This window comes from Polypterus senegalus, chromosome 12, assembly GCF_016835505.1.
Source record: "Polypterus senegalus isolate Bchr_013 chromosome 12, ASM1683550v1, whole genome shotgun sequence".
Taxonomy (NCBI): domain Eukaryota; kingdom Metazoa; phylum Chordata; class Cladistia; order Polypteriformes; family Polypteridae; genus Polypterus; species Polypterus senegalus.
Window position 1 is genome coordinate 91,764,021 of NC_053165.1, and position 19,443 is coordinate 91,783,463.

The following is a 19,443-nucleotide window of genomic DNA, read 5'->3' on the forward strand; positions in this document are numbered from 1 at the left end:
CAAGCCGTCCTGGCCCAGATGCAGCAAAACAGGCCCAAACCATGATACTACCACCACCATGATTCACAGATGGGATGAGGTTCTTATGCTGGAATGCAGTGTTTTCCTTTCTCCAAGCATAACACTTTTCATTTAAACCAAAAAGTTCTATTTTGGTCTCATCTGTCCACAAAACATTCTTCCAATAGTCTTCTGGTTTGTCCTCCTGATCTTTAGCAGACTGCAGATGAGCAGCAATGTTTTTTATGGAGAGCAGTGGCTTTCTCCTTGCAACCCTGCCATGCACACCATTGTTGTTCGGTGTTCTCCTGATGGTGGACTCATGAACATGAACATTAGCCAACATGAGAGAGGCCTTCAGTTGCTTAGAAGTTACCCTGGGGTCCTTTGTGACTATTACACGCCTTGCTCTTGGAGTGATCTTTGTTGGTCGACCACTCCTGGGGAGGGTAACAATGGTCTTGAATTTCCTCCATTTGTAGACAATCTGTCTGACTGTGGATTGGTGGAGTCCAAACTCTTTAGAGATGGTTTGGTAACCTTTTCCAGCCTGATGAGCATCAATAACTCTTTTTGTGAGGTCCTCAGAAATCTCCTTTGTTCGTGCCATGATACACTTCCACAAATATGTGTTGTGAAGAGCAGACTTTGATAGATCCTGTTCTTTAAATAACACAGGGTGCCCACTCACACCTGACTGGCATCCCATTGATTGAAAACACCGGACTCGAATTTCACCAACTTCTAATCCTAGAGGTTCACATACTTTTGCCACTCACAAATATGTAATATTCAATCATTTTCCTCAATTAATAAATGACCAAGTATAATATTTTTGTCTCATTTGTTTAACTGGTTTCTCTTCATCTACTTTTAGGACTTGAGTGAAAATCTGATGATGTTTTAGGTCATATTTATGAAGAAATATAGAAAATTCTGAAGGGTTCACAAACTTTCAAGCACCACCGTAAATTTCTGGGTTTTAATCTTTATTATTACAAGGGGGCTTTGCCCACTACTCGCTTCGCTTGCCAACTCCCCCTGGCTTGCGTTACACACCAGCCACTTCACGTCTCTGTCGCTCGCATATGTGGATTTCACTTTCACCAAACAACAAAACTTTTAATTCTCGTTGGAAAGAAACACTACTTTTCCCTGATGGCAACACGAATTAAACAATCTACAAGTCTCCTACTTCAAGTTTAAAGCCAAACAATAACTACATACTTCTGTCATATCACCCATGTCCATATATTCAATCTCTTTTCTCTTCTACCTTTTCATCAATATTGCATTGAATTTTGATTCCGTGTTTGGAATTACATCGTGACAACGCAATGTATAACTGCCCGTGATTGAATATCATTTCTTTCTCTCTACATGAACTGTGTCTGACAATAGCATTCACACAAATGAGAAATAACTTAACCGTGTCCATGGTTGTAAATGTTTTAGATTTGGGTGGAACTTTTCCAAATCTCTTTGTAAAAGATCTTGTCTCACAGGGCTTGAAATTTTCTCTCATGTGAGTTCACTTTCACCAAACAACAAATATTTTAATTCTCGCAGATACGCCTCTTCATTGGGAAGAAACACAACTTTTCCCTGATGGCAACACGAATTAGACGATCTACAAGTCTCCGATTTACAGTTTAAATCCGAACAATATATTCCATCTCTTTTCGCTGTTCCGTTATTTCACTGAGTAATAAATTCCGTTTGTTTGCGCTAAATCGATCTTTACTAACATTTTTTTGAGACTTTCAAATTTTCATACTTCCATTATCTCTAACTCTGTTTGTTTCCTGCCTTACGCCCTGTGTTGGCTGGGATTGGCTCCAGCAGACCCCCGTGACCCTGTAGTTAGGATATAGCCGGTTGTATAATGGATGGATGGATGAATTATCTCTAACCTGCTCTGCATGTGTATCGCACCAATGATTTTGAATTCTTTATGACGTTCTACTTTGTCATCTACTATTTCCAGCCCCGGGTGTGGTTAAATCTCTTGGGACAAAGTCTCATCTCACGGGACGTGAAAGTGTGTCTCTGAGAAAGTCACGTCTCGTCCCAAGATTTTTCTATTATAACAGTGAGACAGTATTCCTCACTGTCAGACCTGGTATAGGAGTATTAACATTATGGTTTTGTATTTGCATCTTATTACTTGCTGCTGGCATTATCATTTCTGGGTTTGATTCATTTGTTACAAAGCCCAAAATAAAAATGCGGTATCTGCTTCTTTGAAGAAGTAAATGATCAAAATTGAAAAATGCCCCAGCTTTCAAAATAGGCCTGATGTAGGGCACTGATGGAGCCTGTCTTGGCAGGAGCCAGACCCTAGACACTACCAGTCCATCACAGTGGGGCCTCTCATGCACACAACCACACAGGGTCTGTCACCAATTAACCCAACGTGGACATCTCTAGTGATCACAGCAGTGATTCTTAAACTTTTTTGAGTCACGAACCCCTTTAAGAATCGGATGAAAGCTATGGAAATATTCACATAAACACAACTTTGCATGCAATTTATGCAAAAGTAATGGCTACTCATTATAATTATAAAATACAATCTTCTTGTGCAAATTAAAACAGATCTACTACTATTACGTTTACCGTTACTACTACTACTACATCTTCTCTCTCGTTATCTACTTTGTTTCAATGGGAAGGTTGTTCTTATTTGTCTTGAATAAGAATATGAAACACAAATTAACTCTTTTATGGCATACTAGCCAACCCGCGGCGTACCATACGCCGCATAATTAGGCCTGTTTTTTAATGATTTTTAAGCACAGGGAGAAAATTAGTATGTGAAAAATCGGTAATGTAATAAATCAGCAAGAAAAGCAACATTATGACAATGCACGGAACGAACCAACATAGTAAAACAGTTTGCTATGGTGCACGTGGTCGTGCATCGTAACCGAAAACTCGGTTTTTAAAACACGACGTTCATTTAAGGTTATTGCGTGTTTTGTGAGGAAATGCTTTTGCATATTCGTAGTGTTTCCTCCCTTTGATGAAATATCTACTTTGCAAGTATTGCAAGTTGCCCTGTTGTCATCCTTTCTTGTAAAGTATAACCAAACTTTTGAGCGTTTGTGCCACTTAGGCGCCATGTTTCCTGCTGGGTAAATGACGCTACGCAACGTGGTGATGTCATTCGAGGAAGACTGGAATCGATAGGGGAATCGTTTGCAAAAATGGCAAACAATTCCAAGGAATTGAAACAGTGGGAACAGGTTCTTATTTTCGATTCCCATCCCTACTGGGCATGGTGCCAGTTCATCCCGGGGTAAACACACACACACACACACAATACACCCACACATTAGGGTCAGTTTAGCTTTGCCAGTCCACCTAACTTGCACATCTGTGGAATGTGGGTGGAAACTAGAAGGAACCCAGGCAGACACGGGGGAACATGCAAACTCTATGCTGGGAGGACCCGAGACATGAACCATAGTCTCCTTACAGGGTACCACTGTGCCACCGTGCCACTCCATCTATAATCAATCAGTGGGAATCAGAGCCGGTCAATTCATTAGGCCACATATACAGCTAAAGTTTAGGGGTGTGTGCTTTAGACACCAAGGGGACACCCATGATGATCCTGGGTGGGCCTTGTTTCCTGCTGGGCACTGTTTATGAAAGTAAAAGCGCGCAAGCTCCTCACACTAAAGGGCGCATGCTCTTTAAAGTGTGTGGTCAATACACAAATGGGCGCCATTTGTGATGCTGATAGGGTGGCTGTCCAAGTCTAATAATACTGAATACCCGCTAAGGACAGCGATGGATGACGTCTGTCTTTCTTGGTTCATAGCATACCTCAGTGATTGCCAGTATTATGTCTTCATTGGGGAACACAGATCTGCCGCTACTTCACTCACATAAAGTATCCCTCAAGGGTCAGCTCTAGTTCCAATTTTCATTAACGTGTATATGCTTCCATTAGGTGAGATTGTTCATCAGTATCATCTAAGCTTCCACTGCTATGCCAATGACATACAACTTTATATAAGTGTTGATGCAACTGCAACATCTTCACCTGTTGTTCGGGAAATCAATCATTGGATGACGGATTATGTTTTACAACTCAATCCTGATAAAACAGAAATCTTATTAATTGGTACCAAATCTGTCCTCTCTACACTTGATGTGATCCTGGTTGAACCCTCAGCATCAGTCCATAATTTGGTTGTCATCTTTGATCAGCGCCTTACTTTTCAACCACACATTAGCTCGACGGTAAAGACAGCTTTTTATCATCTTCGTAACGTTACTCATCTGCATTCTTTCCTTAGTGTGCAGGATGCTGAAACACCGATTCACGCTTTCATCACTACCCGTCTAGACTATTGCAATGCATTGTTTGATGGCCTCCTGACCAAATGTATCAATAGATTACAATATGTTCAGAAATCTGCTGCTTGTCTACTTACACACACTAAGTAATCTGCTCACATCACTCCTGTCCTTTATGATTTGCATTGGTTACCAGTCTTTTCAAGAATCAAATATAAAATTATTCTTCTCACCTTCATGGTTTAGCGTCATTATCTGTCTGAGCTGTTGCTTCCTTACACTCCTGCTCGTGTGTTAAGATCATCGGACGCTAACTTACTCACTGTACCCAAACACAGGTTAGGAACTATGGGTGGCAGAGCTTTCAGTGTGATAACCCCTGTGGTGGATAGCCGGCATTTTACTCCGGCCCTCAACCCCAGGCCGCCAGGAGGAGCTCTCCCGACAGCATGATCATGCCCCGAGTTCCAGCAGGGCATCATGGACTATGTAGTGTTTGTACACAGCCCTGCTGGATACCTTGGGGGCCACCAGGCATCGCTGTAGGGGGCTCGTAGGCTCTTATGTGCCCTATGACCCGGAGTGCATCACGGTCACGTGACAGGAAGAAACGACGTACTCCCGGGTTGAAGAAAAGGACTATTTACCCTGACCTGGAAGGAATAAGGACTTGTGGACTGTTGGGCAGAAACACCTTCGGGTCAGGGAGTATAAAAGGACCATGGGAACTCCCAGAGAATGAGCTGAGCTGGGTGGTAGAAGGGCAACAAGTCTGGGAGCTGGAGGATTGGATTATTGATTGTTTATTGTGTATTATTGGTTATTTATGAGTAGTGTGGAGTGGAGGGTGCTTAGTGCACGTAATTATTATAATAAAAAGAATTATTGTGGCACTTTTACCAGGTGTTTGGCGTGGTACCTGAGGGTTCAAGGGAGCACTACTGCCCCCTACTGCGACACCCCTAAAATCTGGAATGCTTTTCCTCGCAGCCTTTGTGAGGAAAAATTTATTATCCATCCATTATCTAACCCACTGTATCCTAACTACAGGGCCATGGAGGTCAGCTGGAGCCAATCCCAGCCAACACAGGGCACAAGGCAGGAAACAAACCCTGGGCAGGGCGCCAGCCCACCGCCGTGCACACACACTAGTGACAATTTAGAATCGGCAGTGCACCTAACCTGCATGTCTTTGGACTGTGGGAGGAAACCCACGCAGACACGGGGAGAACATGCAAAGTCAACACAGGGAGGACCCAGGAAGCAAACCCTGGTCTCCTAACTGCAAGGCACCGTGCCGCCAAAAATCTATTAGATATTAATTTTAGTATAGTAGGCAGGATAGATAGATAGATAGATACAGACAGATAGATAGATAGATAGATAGATAGATAGATAGATAGATAGATAGATAGATAGATACTTTATTAATCCCAAGGGGAAATTCACATAATTCAGCAGCAGTATACTGATACAAAGAAACAATATTAAATTAAATAGTAATAATAATGAAAAAAATTGAAATAAAATTAATGTTAGCATTTACTCCCCCGGGTGGAATTGAAGAGTCGCATAGTGTGGGGTCTCCTCAATCTGTCAGTGGAGCAGGACGGTGACAAAAGTCTGTCACTGAAGCTGCTCCTCTGTCTGGAGATGACACTGTTCAGTGGATGCAGTGGATTCTTCATGATTGACAGGAGTTTGCTTAATGCCCGTCACTCTGCCACAGATGTTAAACTGTCCAACTTAAATCCTACAATAGAGCCTGCCTTCTTATTCGTTTCAAAACTGTTAAAAACACATCTCTTCAATGAGTACTATTTATCTTCTTATATGTAATTTCTATTGTTTTGTTAATGTGTTTCTTGAATTGTAAAGTGTCCTTGAGTGTATGAAAGGCGCTACATAAATAAAACATTATTATTATTATTATTATTATTGTCTACCCCGCTTAGGGCTCCAAATGGGCTTTGACTGGCACAGGTTTCAATTGACACCTAATATATTTTGCATTGTGGGTCACCTATGATTCAACCCTAGAAACGCTGGATGTATGAAGCAGCAGAGTTTCCCACTGCTTCCCACCCATGTGCCCAGTGACTCAAAATTAGCCGGTGCTGGTGACCATCCTTTTGGTTTAGACTCCTACACCCCCCTCACTACAGATTGAATACTGCAGCGTGTGCAGTCCTGTACCAAGAAGGACGTGGCAGCCGTCATTTAGGGCCTGGACTTGCATTGGCTAAGAGAAGCTATAAGCAGAGCAGACAGAGAGCGCTAAATATGATGAAATAATTAAATCAAGTGGTGCCAGCCAAATCAAATAAATGGCATGAGAGCTACTGGTGAAAGTGATCTGTGAATGAGTGGAGCCGGCTGGCTGTCAGCAAAGTGCAGACTGGCACCCGGGGGACCTTTAAGTCTCCACTCGATACCTTATTATAAGCAAGAGGCAAATTGAAATGGACAGTTCTGAGAGACCTTTAACAGGTTATACTGTAGTAGACTGATCAACTGTCCACTCTAATGGCTTATTATGGGGGCTTCTGAGGAGTCTGACCCTCACCGCTTCTACTGGCATGCGTTCACCTCAAGGAGCAGGAGCACACAAGGGCTGGGTGCCAACACAAAAGTGTAGATATTGCATGTGGTGCTATAGAAGTGGAAAGATGGAGGGTGTTAAAAGTAAAAGGCCCTTCATGTGAGGACTAGTATGGCAGTCCTGTGAGGGGCAGTCAGATAAGGGCTGATGAATGAAACGTACAGGGGGTCAGTTGACTGGTGGGCAAAGAATTAAGATCTTTATGTGACAGCCACTAGAGGGAGCACCTCTGCTAAATGTGGGACAGTAAATGATGGTGGGATTAATCTTATATATAAACGTGTACGTGTGGAAGTATGTGTGTCTGTCTGTCCGGGCCAGAAGTACAAGGCTAGAGTATGAAGCTCAAAGAGCCGGTAAGTTAACAAGTCGGAAGAAGAAAGAAGTGCGAGGCTACAGCATGAAGCTGAAAGAAAGCGACTCCATCGCCAAAGTGAAACCACCGAGGAAAGACAAACGAGAGAGAAACTCGCTTAGCCGCTGGTAGCCAAGGGGCGGGGCACATCCGTAAAACGAAACCGCCGACTCTGCATTTCAATTCTTCTTCTGACGATTTCAGGTTTCTAGGAGCCCGGGCTTTATACAGCACGGACTTACACAGCTGGTGTAATAATAATAATAATAATAATAGCGGCATGGTGGCGCAGTGGTAGCGCTGCTGCCTCGCAGTTAGGAGACCCGGGTTCGCTTCCCGGGTCCTCCCTGCGTGGAGTTTGCATGTTCTCCCCGTGTCTGCGTGGGTTTCCTCCGGGCGCTCTGGTTTCCTCCCATAATCCAAAGACATGCAGGTAAGGTGGATTGGCGATTCTAAATTGCCCCTAGTGTGTGCTTGGTGTGTTTGTGTGTGTCCTGCAGTGGGCTGGCACCCTGCCCAGGATTGGTTCCTGCCTTGTGCCCTGTATTGGCTGGGATTGGCTCCAGCAGACCCCCGTGACCCTGTGGTCGGATTCAGCGGGTTAGAAAATGGATGGATAATAATAATAATAATAACGGTGGTGCAGTGGGTAGCGCTGCCGCCTTGCAGTTAGGAGACCTTGGTTCGCTTCCCGGGTCATCCCAGTGTGGAATTTGCATGTTCTCCCCGTGTCTGCATGGGTTTCCTCAGGGTACTCTGGTTTCCTCCCACAGTCTAAAGACATGCAGGTTAGGTGCATTGGCGAGTGTTCCCGGCATCACCCATCGACGTCAGGCGCTTATAGCACGACCGCAATCTTTTCTGATTCTCTTTTACGGCAAATTTCTACAGCACTGGGATCCTGCGGTTGCTAGCTTCGGGACGCTCTTCCATGTGTTGTCCCATTTGGGGGGGAATTCCAAAAGAGTTTAGAAACCTTACAGTAGGTAAAAAAAATTTTTTATTTTGTTTCCAAGTGTAGTGACTCTTTTGGCAAAAGCAACTGTCATTGGATAGGAGTCCTTGTTAAAGTCGCAGAAAAAGAAAAAGATTCCAGTGAGCCAACAGATAGCAGGGATTCTGTTAGTTAGAGTGAAGATTTTGTATTAATTATTTTTATATAAATATTTGTGGGTTGTGAAACGAATTATCTGAGTTTCCATTATTTCTTATGGGGAAATTCACATTAATATACGAGTGCTTTGGATTACAAGCACGTTTCCAGAATGAATTATACCCGCAAACCGAAGTTCCACTGTAATATAAAAAGGCGATACCCCTCCCTTAATGATACGGTGGTAAGAAAGCACATAGGAGAAATAACAGTTTGCTTAATGATGGCTTACGCTGCATAACAGACAAAGTAAGCCATGACAAGAACCGAGTTCGGGAGTGGGGGCCGGATGTGTAGTCTGCCATTTTCGACGCTGCGTTGGAAGGATTTTCCGGATCGGATGCGTTATCTCGCGTACCAAGGGTTTATACTCTTTCTTCATGTGCAGGCCCTCACTTAGGTGAATCATGCCATTCCAAACAAGGCAAAAAGAGGATGCATTTTCATGATAACTTTGACAGATAAAAATAATATACAGTATTCCCTCGCTATATTGTGCTTCACTCTATCGCAGATTTTATATGTAAGCATATCTAATGTAAGAAGAAGAGACATGAGGCATGGCAAGGTTTGGGGCAGCCACCCGTTTAATTCGGTTTCCTGGCTGCAAAAGCAATTGATTCATCAGAGTCAAGTTTACTCAACAGAGTCCAATACAGAACTGCCTGCCAGAGCAAAGGCAGGAGGCTTTATTGGCCGGAACCGGAAGTGATGTCGTCCTCGGGGCGGGGACCGGAACTGATGTGTCCCGCTTCGAGGTGTCGGCTCCTGGTGGGATTTCCCGGGAAAGACCTGTAGAGAACTCAGAAAGAGCGTTAGCGTACCCCGCCCCCCCCGGGCAGATGTATAATCAGTCCTCTCTAAGCCCTTCAGCTGCTTCCCATGCACACGTGTGTGACACTAAATATATAACGCGGATTTTTCGACTTTTTACTTCCTGTACATGCTTCCTTAGTTGGTTTGCCCAGTTGACTTCATACAAGGGACGCTATTGGCGGATGGCTGAGAAGCTAACCAATCAGAGCACACAGTTAAGTTCCTGTGAGCTGAATGGCTCAGCAACGCAGCGCCGAATTCGAGAATCGTCTCGCTCGTTCAGCATCAACGTGTTTCGCTGTGTAAAGAGTTAACTTTTGTACTCTTTTGTGTTTATCTTCGTGCGTAGTCAAGCCCTTCATTATGGCTCCAAAACGATCTGCTCCTGCTACTGCTTCAGGGGCCGTGCCCAAGCGCCAACGGAAGATGTTAATGATTGCCAAAAAGGCAAACGTTTTGAATATGTTGAAGGAAGGGAAAAGCTACACCTCTGTAGGACGCCATTACGGCATCAATGAGGCTACGATTCTTTTTATTTAAAAAGTAGGAAAGGAAAATATAAGATGTACAGCCGCAGTGTCCTTTTAACCAGGGTGCAAAACGAGTTGTAAGTGGATGTAATAAGGCAGTAGTCTGGATGGAATCTGCTTTAGGGATTTGGATTGAAGAAGAATAACGGCGGTGCTACACAATCGCCTGAAGTGGCTCCTTTAGAAGAACTGTAACGCTCTCCTTTGTTGTGCAGTAAAACTAAACTCATCGTTATTGGACAAGTCATCGTGTCATTGTTGGTGAGTAACCATAATTAATTTTCTACTTACAGTACTTAGTACATGTACGTACTTTTAGTGTCACTGTACACACATTTACTGTATACTATTTTTCTTGCATTGTACGTATTTATTGCTTGTAGCCTGTCTATCGTAATGGCTGTAACATATGTGATATCGGTGACACTCGATATCTTTAAAATAATATTTAGGTTTTACTGCATATAAACAGTGTGTTTACATACATAATTACAATGAATCTTACCTAATATCTAAGAGAATAGATAGATAGATAGATAGATAGATAGATAGATAGATAGATAGATAGATAGATAGATAGATAGATAGAATGCAAAGGGTTTATGCTGTATAACTGTGTAATAAATGTTTATAAGAGTGTGGGAGAGTTTCTAAGGGCTTAAAATATATAAAAATAACCATACAAACATATGGTTTCTACTTCGCGGATTTTCACCTATCGCGGGGGGGTCTGGAACGCAACCCCCGCGATCGAGGAGGGATTACTGTACAATGGTCATCAGTCTGACTGCCCGTTTCCCAGTTGTGTCTATCTGTCTAGCAGTTCTATATGGTGAACCCCTGTGCTAAATCTGGCTCTGTGTCAACTGTGCATGTGAGTAGGAAAAGGCAGATTTATAAGATATAGTTGCACAGAGTGGGTGGCACGGTGGCGCAGTGGGTAGTGCTGCTGCCTCGCAGTAAGGAGACCCGGGTTCGCTTCCTGGGTCCTCCCTGTGTGGAGTTTGCATGTTCTCCCCGTGTCTGCGTGGGTTTCCTCCCACAGTCCAAAGACATGCAGGTTAGACGCATTGGCAATTCTAAATTGTCCCTAGTGTGTGCTTGGTGTGTGTGTGTGTGCGTGCCCTGCGGTGGAATGGCGCCCTGCCTGGGGTTTGTTTCCTGCCTTGTGCCCTGTGCTGACTAGGATTGGCTCCAGCAGACCCCCATGACCCTGTAGTTAGGATATAGTGGGTAGGATAATGGATGGATGGATTTGCACAGAGTACAGTGACACATTAAACTTAAATGCTTATTACAGTTACAATCTGTGAATCTTTGTTAATTTATTTCTTAATACGTTAATGTCTGTATTTATCCAAATGATTTTTGTTTGGAAAGAATTAATTACATTGTATAAAAATAATTGTTATTCTCTTTGCTGTTGTGTTTTGAATTCTTCTGTATTGTCATTTTGTTACTCTGGTGTAGTGATCTGTCACTCGAGGGTGTGGTCACAAAAGCTGCTTGTGATACGCCATTGGCAAGGCCATTTAAAGACTGGTGTAGGAGACAACACTTTGTCCAAGACTGCGGATTCTCTTTCTCTGTTCAACTATTTTGTGATGTTAGGGGACGGTTTGGTGTCTCGAGGCACAGAGCCAGGCACTGCCAAGGCAATGTAATCCTTTCTTTGTAATGAACACGCTTAACTGTTCAGCACAAAAACTCATGTCTGGTCCAAGTCAGTCATGAATTATAAGATACCCCATTGGCAGCTGGTGCCCAAGGCTGCGAGCACCTGGGCATCACAGTCTGATTTAGACATTTCACTTGTACCTTATTGGGATTTTGGAAAACTGGGAGACCTTGAGAGGATCAAAAAATAAAAAAAAACAGGCAATACGGGATGCAGGGGATGAAAAGTGGAGTGCCATGAGAGAAAAAACCCAACAGTGTTGGCTGGCACTGACCCTGGAGTAAGTGCCAGTCCACTGGGTGGGCCTTGTTTCCTACTGGATGGCATTTATGAAAGTAAAAGTGCGCACGATCCACACACTAAGGGGTGCGAGCTACTTAAGGTCCGTGGTCTATCCCCAAAGGGGCTCCATTTGCACTGCTGAGAGGGCAGCTGTCCATGTCTATTAATATGGAATAGTCGCTAAAGACAGCAAGGGGTGGCTTCCGTCCACCCCACCTAGTGTGTCAAATGGGCTTTGACTGGCACTGGTATATATTTTGCAGTGTGGGTCACCTATGATTCTACCCTAGAAATGCAGCAGAGCTTCCTACTGCACCACCATGTGCCGAGTGACTCAAAATAAGCCGGTGTTGGGAACCTTCCTTGTTGACTGGTACCAACCCTGGAGAAAATGCCAGTCCACTTCAGGACACATGTACCCCAATAACAGTCCTGAATGACTTCACAAGCAGAAAGCAGAGGATGTGCCGAGCTTCAACATAACATTCTTTTTCGGCCATTGGGTTAAGAGAGAGCAGCATGGCACCGCATAGTGCTGCAACTGCGTAGACGTTGTGCCCAAATATCTGAAATGTAATAATTGCAATTCTTTGATTGCACTTTATGGATCATCATGCAGAGGGGAGATTCACCGGACCCTTCGCTTTAAATCTTCATCTCTCCTGTGTCGAGACAGAAGTGACATTTTATTGGGACTGTCAGCTGGAGCAGACCGAGTTGTTTCATTTGTGATCAGAGGACATCTGCTATGACAACTAAAACCCGAGGGAATGCAGCAAAATGAAGTTTGTCTCTGATAAATGACATTTAATTTGTGTTTACACAATGAATAAATATTGTAATCTCGTCAAGGCCGCAAAGTGCCAATAAAAACAGAATACCAATACTGTTGTGATTTCCCTGTAGGAGTTTGCAGAAAGTGAGAAGGGCAGCGTGTCACTTTGGTTTTCTTCTCTGAAAATACATGCCAGCTGGCTGATCTGACCCCAGTGTGGTTACCAGTCAGAGAAAAGGGGCAGCTCGACAGTCCCAGTCTGGGTGAGTGGGCAGATTCTTTACTGCCGTCCTTTTGGAAGGTCCCTCATCCTTCTGAATGTTTAATAATTCACTAATCCCTGTGGAAAATTTGAAAATAAACACTTTGACATGGGCTGTATTTAGAGTGAGGGTCTCACGTTGTCGGCAGGATCTCACACTCATCGATCGCTGCCCTGCATTCACACTGGCAGTCGAGTACTTGTGGAGTCGGGCCACTCGTGATTTTATAAAGCGAGCCATGGCTGCTAGTGGAATAGGTCACTCCAAACTGGTGCTGTGTGCGTGTGAGTGGGCATCATCGCCATACACGCGTGACTGTAATGGAATAAAAGAGGTTAAGAAATGGATGGACAGCTGCAGTGCGCCTGACAGACACAGAAAGCTAACGGTGGACAATAAAGTTATTGTGAGTTCATCTTACATGGCAATCTCAATCAACTCAGACTACTGGTACTTACACATGAAAATGAGTGTTTTAGAATCGATCACAAAAGAAATAAACGCAAAGAACTGGGATACTGACTGGTACATGTGTGGCTCCGTTTAAAAAAGGGGCATCAACTCACAGGTTCTAGCGTCTGCTGTTATATCATTTTGTGTGGGTGTATGGAGGCGAAGGCATTATGCAAAAAGATGGGACTGGGAGATAGATAGATATTAATTTTAGTATAGTAGGCAGGATAGATAGATAGATAGATATTAATTTTAGTATAGTAGGCAGGATAGATAGATAGATAGATAGATAGATAGATAGATAGATAGATAGATAGATAGATAGATAGATAGATAGATAGATAGATATTAATTTTAGTATAGTAGGCAGGATCTTGGGACTTGGAGTGTGGTTTCTCAGACCTGTTGGGTATCATGGGTGCCACCGGCAGATGCTGTGAGAGGCCAGGAGGAGCCATGCCTCATCTATAGCCAGGAAGTACTCCTAAGTAATGAGGACAGGAGCCCCAAAGTATTTCCAGGCTGAAGAAAAAGCCAAGTCTCCATCTGCCCCAGAAGTGCTACCCCGGAATAGTCCGGATCAAAGACTATTTAAAGGACGGTTGGAAACCCAGCAAGCGATCCGGAGTTGGGAGGAGTAGAACAGAGCTTGCTGGGAGGTGTGTATGAGAACAATGCATCCATCCATCCATCCATCCATTATCCAACCCACTATATCCTAACTACAGGGTCACGGGGGCCTGCTGGAGCCAATCCCAGCCAACACAGGGCACAGGGCAGGAAGCAAACCACAGGGAGGAGAAGAATATTGTGTGTTTATTGATTTTTTGTGGCTGTGGTGCTTTGGAGGCACTGTTTGGGAAGAATAAGAAGCATTAAAATACTTCTTGGTAATTTTACCCTGTGTCTGCATGTCTGTCTATTGGGTTTGTCAGGGTGACAGCTACCCCTAGCGTTCTTACAATAGATAGATAGATAGATAGATAGATAGATAGATAGATAGATAGATAGATAGATAGATAGATAGATAGATAGATAGATAGATATGAAAGGAACTATGCAATAAATCGGCCAGAAACAACAGATAGATTAAAACTCATTCCTGGTGACTCCCTTGTACTGTACATTATGGAGTTGGTCACATCATTTATTTTCAATAAACACTCTGTTTCCATCTCCATCTGTTTTAAAATGAGAAATGACATGATGTAACCAATAAAGTTCTCCTATTTTTCCATCATAGGTGCAGAACATCACGCAGTCCATGGAAGTGCTGGACCTCAGAACGTACCGAGACCTCCAGTATGTCAGAAACACAGAATCTTTGATGAAAGTTCTGGACAACAAACTCAAAGTGGTGTCAGAAAGCCAGAAACCCCTCAACCCCAAGGCCTTCCAGGTACTCCATTGCTTCCTATAAAATTTTCTTATTATGAATATTATATATATTTTTTTCTAAGATATGATGAATTGATATTCTCTTTTTTAAGAGAAGTTAAGTTTCTGAAGGTCAGTGTGATTGCAGTTCAGTTTTGTTTAAGTGTTCCTTATGTCAAAGTGAAGCACACAAGTTCACTTTGTTCTCTTAGTGTTGTTCACTTTGCCTGTGACCTGCTTATTGTACAGACGTCTGTGGTACTAATTAACTTTTACCGTAGTTCCTGTTTTACTGTAGAACATGTAGGTTATCACTTTGACATTTAATTATATACAATTGATTGACTTCTGGGCCTTCTTCTAAAAAAAATGAAAAACAAAAAATTAGTCAGTGTGTCCAAACATTCAACTATGGGACAATCCTAACTAAGGAGACTTGCATTGCAACAACACCTGCCCTGGGCAAAAGTCAACACACTTAAGTTAAAATAATTCATGGATTTTCCCTCAGCAATGCTCTGGGCATCCACCAGATGGAGGTAGAGGAGCCATAAGCTTGAACCCCTCTTAATTAGCACCCTAATAGAATTATAAGACCATCATTTGTCAAGTGTGTGGAGTCCGTTGAAATTCTTACTTACATGTGCTAATCAGTCTGCAACTCTATGATTAGTAAGTAGAACAGCCTTACTTTGAAACATCTGTGTTCCTTAATTGGAATATCAAAGAATGAGTTGGTCATTAATAGACACAGAATGAAGAAATGTAGATCTATACTAATAAAAGGCAAAGCCCTCACTGACTGACTGACTCACTCACTCACTCACTCACTCACTCACTCACTCACTCACTCACTCATTCACTAATTCTCCAACTTCCCTTGTAGGTAGAAGGCTGAAATTTGGCAGGCTCATTCCTTATACAGTAGCTTCCTTATAAAAGTTGGGCAGGTTTCATTTCAAAATTCTACGCATAATGGTCATAACTGGAACCTATTTTCGTCCATATACTGTAATAGACTTTAGCTCGATGACCGTGGGAGGCGGAGTTACGTGTCGCATCATCACGCCTCCCACGTAATTGAGTGACTGGGAAATAAACATGTGTATACCAAAACATTGTAATTGCAACAACAAATCTGGGAGAAATGGTGCATTTTCTGGGAAAATTCCAGGGGTGCCGATAATTTTGGCCATAACTGTAGATAGATAGATAGATAGATAGATAGGAAAGGCACTATATGAAAGATAGATAGATAGATAGATAGATAGATAGATAGATAGATAGATAGATAGATAGATAGATAGATAGATAGATAGATAGATAGATAGATAGATAGGAAAGGCACTATATGATAGATAGATAGATAGAGTTCCAAGTTCAAATTGTAGTCCAATATTCACGAGTATTTTATTGTAAGTCCAATGTGTTATTATAGTTGTAGTGTATCTAATTTTTTCCTTTAGCTCTCTACTTAAGACAGATGTCTTGATCCTCACATTTGCATCAAGTCTATCAATTGAAAGCTCATTAAATATATGAACTTTAATCGACATAATGTAGATCTTTATTTCTTTTGTGATTAACTCTATAATACTAATTTTCATGCCTAAAATAATATTTATAAGGCACCGATATTCATCCACTTGGTGATTCATAGCCATAAGTGGTGCTGAGCAGCTGACTTATCTTAGAACAGCTGGAATCTGACACAAGAGCTTTTAATTTCTCCTCAAAATTAGGATGTTTTAAGAATCTTAATAACTTATTTTAGAAATTTCTTAAATCTGTAGATCTATTTCTCTATTTAAATTGGTGTGTATATATTGAAAGATACTTCTTTTCTTAGCTCTCTGGTAGTTAGTGAAGGCGTTTGTTGCATGTCATGCGATGTTTTGCTCCCATTGAATTGTAATTGTGTGTAATGGTGCAGTGGTGTAGTGAGCTTATAAGTGGGGGTTTCTTCAAATCAGATAAATCCCGTCATGGCGATGAGATCAAGTGAACTTCTGCCCACCTTGGTCTGAGTCCTTTTATATCACCCACTGGGGTGTGTAGCCAGAAGAAGTTCTTAACGTGTCCTTGGATTGTACTGGACTCTGGTTTTTCAGTTTTGTTGGTTTGGTGTGTGTTGGTGTGTGTACTACAGGTATCAACAAAAGGGCAGTCGCTAAGGCATCTGCAGTTCACACCCTCCCATAGTGGTGTCCTCTCTACCCCCCAAGGTATGACAATTGTGTAAGAGAGAAAAAAGTAGAGAAACATCTGCCTGACTATGCAGTATGTCTGACTATCTTGGATAGTGTTTTGCTATCTATCTATCTATCTATCTATCTATCTATCTATCTATCTATCTATCTATCTATCTATCTATCTATCTATCTATCTATCTATCTATCCAGTGCTAAGAGAGGAGGTGCCTCAGTGATGATTGAGTGGCTGGCTAATAATATGGCTCATCGACATGGCAGACATACCTCATAATGCAAGAATGACAGCTCCAGAGAAATTCTGTGCCGACAATCGAGGAGATCGTCAGATACTCACAACTTCCGCACATACTCAAAGATTGCCATTATAGTCTTAAATCATTGTCTGGTTGTCTAAGTTTAAAAGTTGGTGGTTTGTATGCTTTCTGTTTGGTGGGACCATTTCACATTGAAGAAAAAACAATGTGTGGCCAACATGGAAATGTTCACCTTGCTCTTTCTGTGTGACCCACCTTTATTTGAATACCGGTGGTCCACATGTTTCCTACTACACTGTATTTTCACTACATACTCATTTGGCATTGTGTTCACTCCCGATATCTTTGCAAAGTCCAAGTCTTTAGAGTCCTGGTGCTTCCTGTCTTGCTATATGGTTGTGAGACATGGACGCTATCCAGTGACCTGAGATGACTGGACTCCTTCAGTACTGTGTCTCTTTGGAGAATCTTTGGGTACCTCTGGTTTGACTTTGTGTTGCTCATGGAGTCCTGAATGAATCACATTACCTGTGAGGGAACATCAGTTATGGCACTACTGCCCTGAGGGTGATCCAACTTACAGGACTCTCATTGTTGAGGACCCAAGTGGCTGGACCAGGCCTGGCTGTGGCAGATAGAGGGTCATTTCCAGAGGGGTTGCCTAGGGGGTTGCCAACCAGGATCCTAAGCTGTTTTTTCATGTGGTGGGTGCCGCAACACGCTGTACCAGTGCCTACTCCTCATCCTGACCTATCCCGTCCTGTTCACTCTTTATCCCAGTTCCCCCTTCAGTGTTTATTTTTGCACTGAATCCCCCTTCAGACTTTCTGATTGTGTTCATCTTTAAATATACACAGTGAAGCAAAGCAATCAAAATGTAAGTCAGCAGCAGTGTGACACAAATTCAGTCTGAAACCCATTAGATGTGCTTTGTGTTTCAATTATTTGGTCCATAGTTTATGTACGACATGCTCTTCTGTTTCATTTTAGAAATATTAAGGGCTGATTTATTGACAGGCTTTCATCAGCATTGTTGAAATTCGATAAGAGTGGGCCGAGCACTCCCGATGGTCCAACTTTGGCAAGCGTGAAATGTGAATTTACATCAGATAACATCGAGTAAACACTGTGTAGCTTTTTAATATCTGAGTCACATATGTGCAGTCCATTTTGTATTGTTGTCCGCATATTGACTTGGCAAAATTTTATACTGGATGCCCTTCCTGATAGGATTAGAAATGAGGACATTAGAGGGTCAGCTCAGGTTGGACATTTGGGAGACAAGGTCAGAGAGGCGAGATTGCGTTGGTTTGGACATGTGCAGAGGAGAGATGCTGGGTATATTGGGAAAAGGATGCTAAGGATAGAACTGCCAGGGAAGAGAAAAAGAGGAAGGCCTAAGAGAAGGTTCATGGATGTGGTGAGAGAGGACATGCAGGTGATGGGGGGTAACAGAGCAAGATGACGAGGACAGGAAAATATGGAAGAAGATGATCTGCTGTGGTGACCCCTAATGGGAGCAACTGAAAGAAGATGATTTATATTATATTATATTATATTATATTATATTATATTATATTATATTATATTATATTATATTATATTATATTATATTATACGGGCATCATCAAGAGTAAAAGATTAGATTATACGATTATTCACTCAGCAAGAGTGAAAGGGAAGGTCTACAGGACGGTACTGAAACCAGCTATGTTATATGGACTGGAGATGGTGGCACTGACCAGAAAGCAGGAGACAGAGGTGGAGGTGGCAGAGTTAAAGATCTTAAGATTTGCATTAGGTGTGATGAGGCTGGATAGGATTAGAAATGTGGACATTAGAGGGTCAGCTCAGGTTGGATGTTTGGGAGACAAAGCCAGAGAGGCGAGATTGTGGTGGTTTGGACATGTGCAGAGGAGAGATGAGGGATATATTGGGAGAAGGGTGCTAAGGATAGAGCTGCCAGGGAAGAGGAGAAGAGGAAGGCCAAAGAGAAGTTTTATGGATGTGGTGAGGGAGGACATGCAGGTGATGGGTGTGACAGAACAAACTGATGAGGACAGGAAGATATGGAACCAGATGATCTGCTGTGGCGACCCCTACAAGGAGCAGCCGAAAAAAGATATTATATTATATTATATTATATTATATTATATTATATTATATTATATTATATTATATTATATTATACGGGTATCAGCAAGAGTGAAAGGTAAGGTCTACAAGATGGTAGTGAGACCAGCATGGTATATGTGCTGGAGACGATTGCACTGACCAGAAAGCAGGAGACAGAGCTGAAGATGGCAGAGTTAAAGACGCTAAGATTTGCAGTGGATGTGACGAGGATAGATAGGATTAGGAATGAGGACATTAGAGGGTCA

General features: G+C 42.5%; 1 protein-coding gene across 2 annotated transcripts in view; it reads left to right on the forward strand.

The window, feature by feature from the left end:
* Positions 1 to 19,443, forward strand: part of olfm2a (olfactomedin 2a) — a 515,218-nt gene that overhangs the window by 438,057 nt on the left and 57,718 nt on the right. For both annotated transcript variants that reach the window (XM_039772893.1, XM_039772892.1), the window contains exon 3: positions 14,462 to 14,617. In XM_039772893.1, the coding sequence (XP_039628827.1) occupies positions 14,462 to 14,617 (156 nt within the window). The remainder of the gene's footprint in view (positions 1 to 14,461; positions 14,618 to 19,443) is intronic.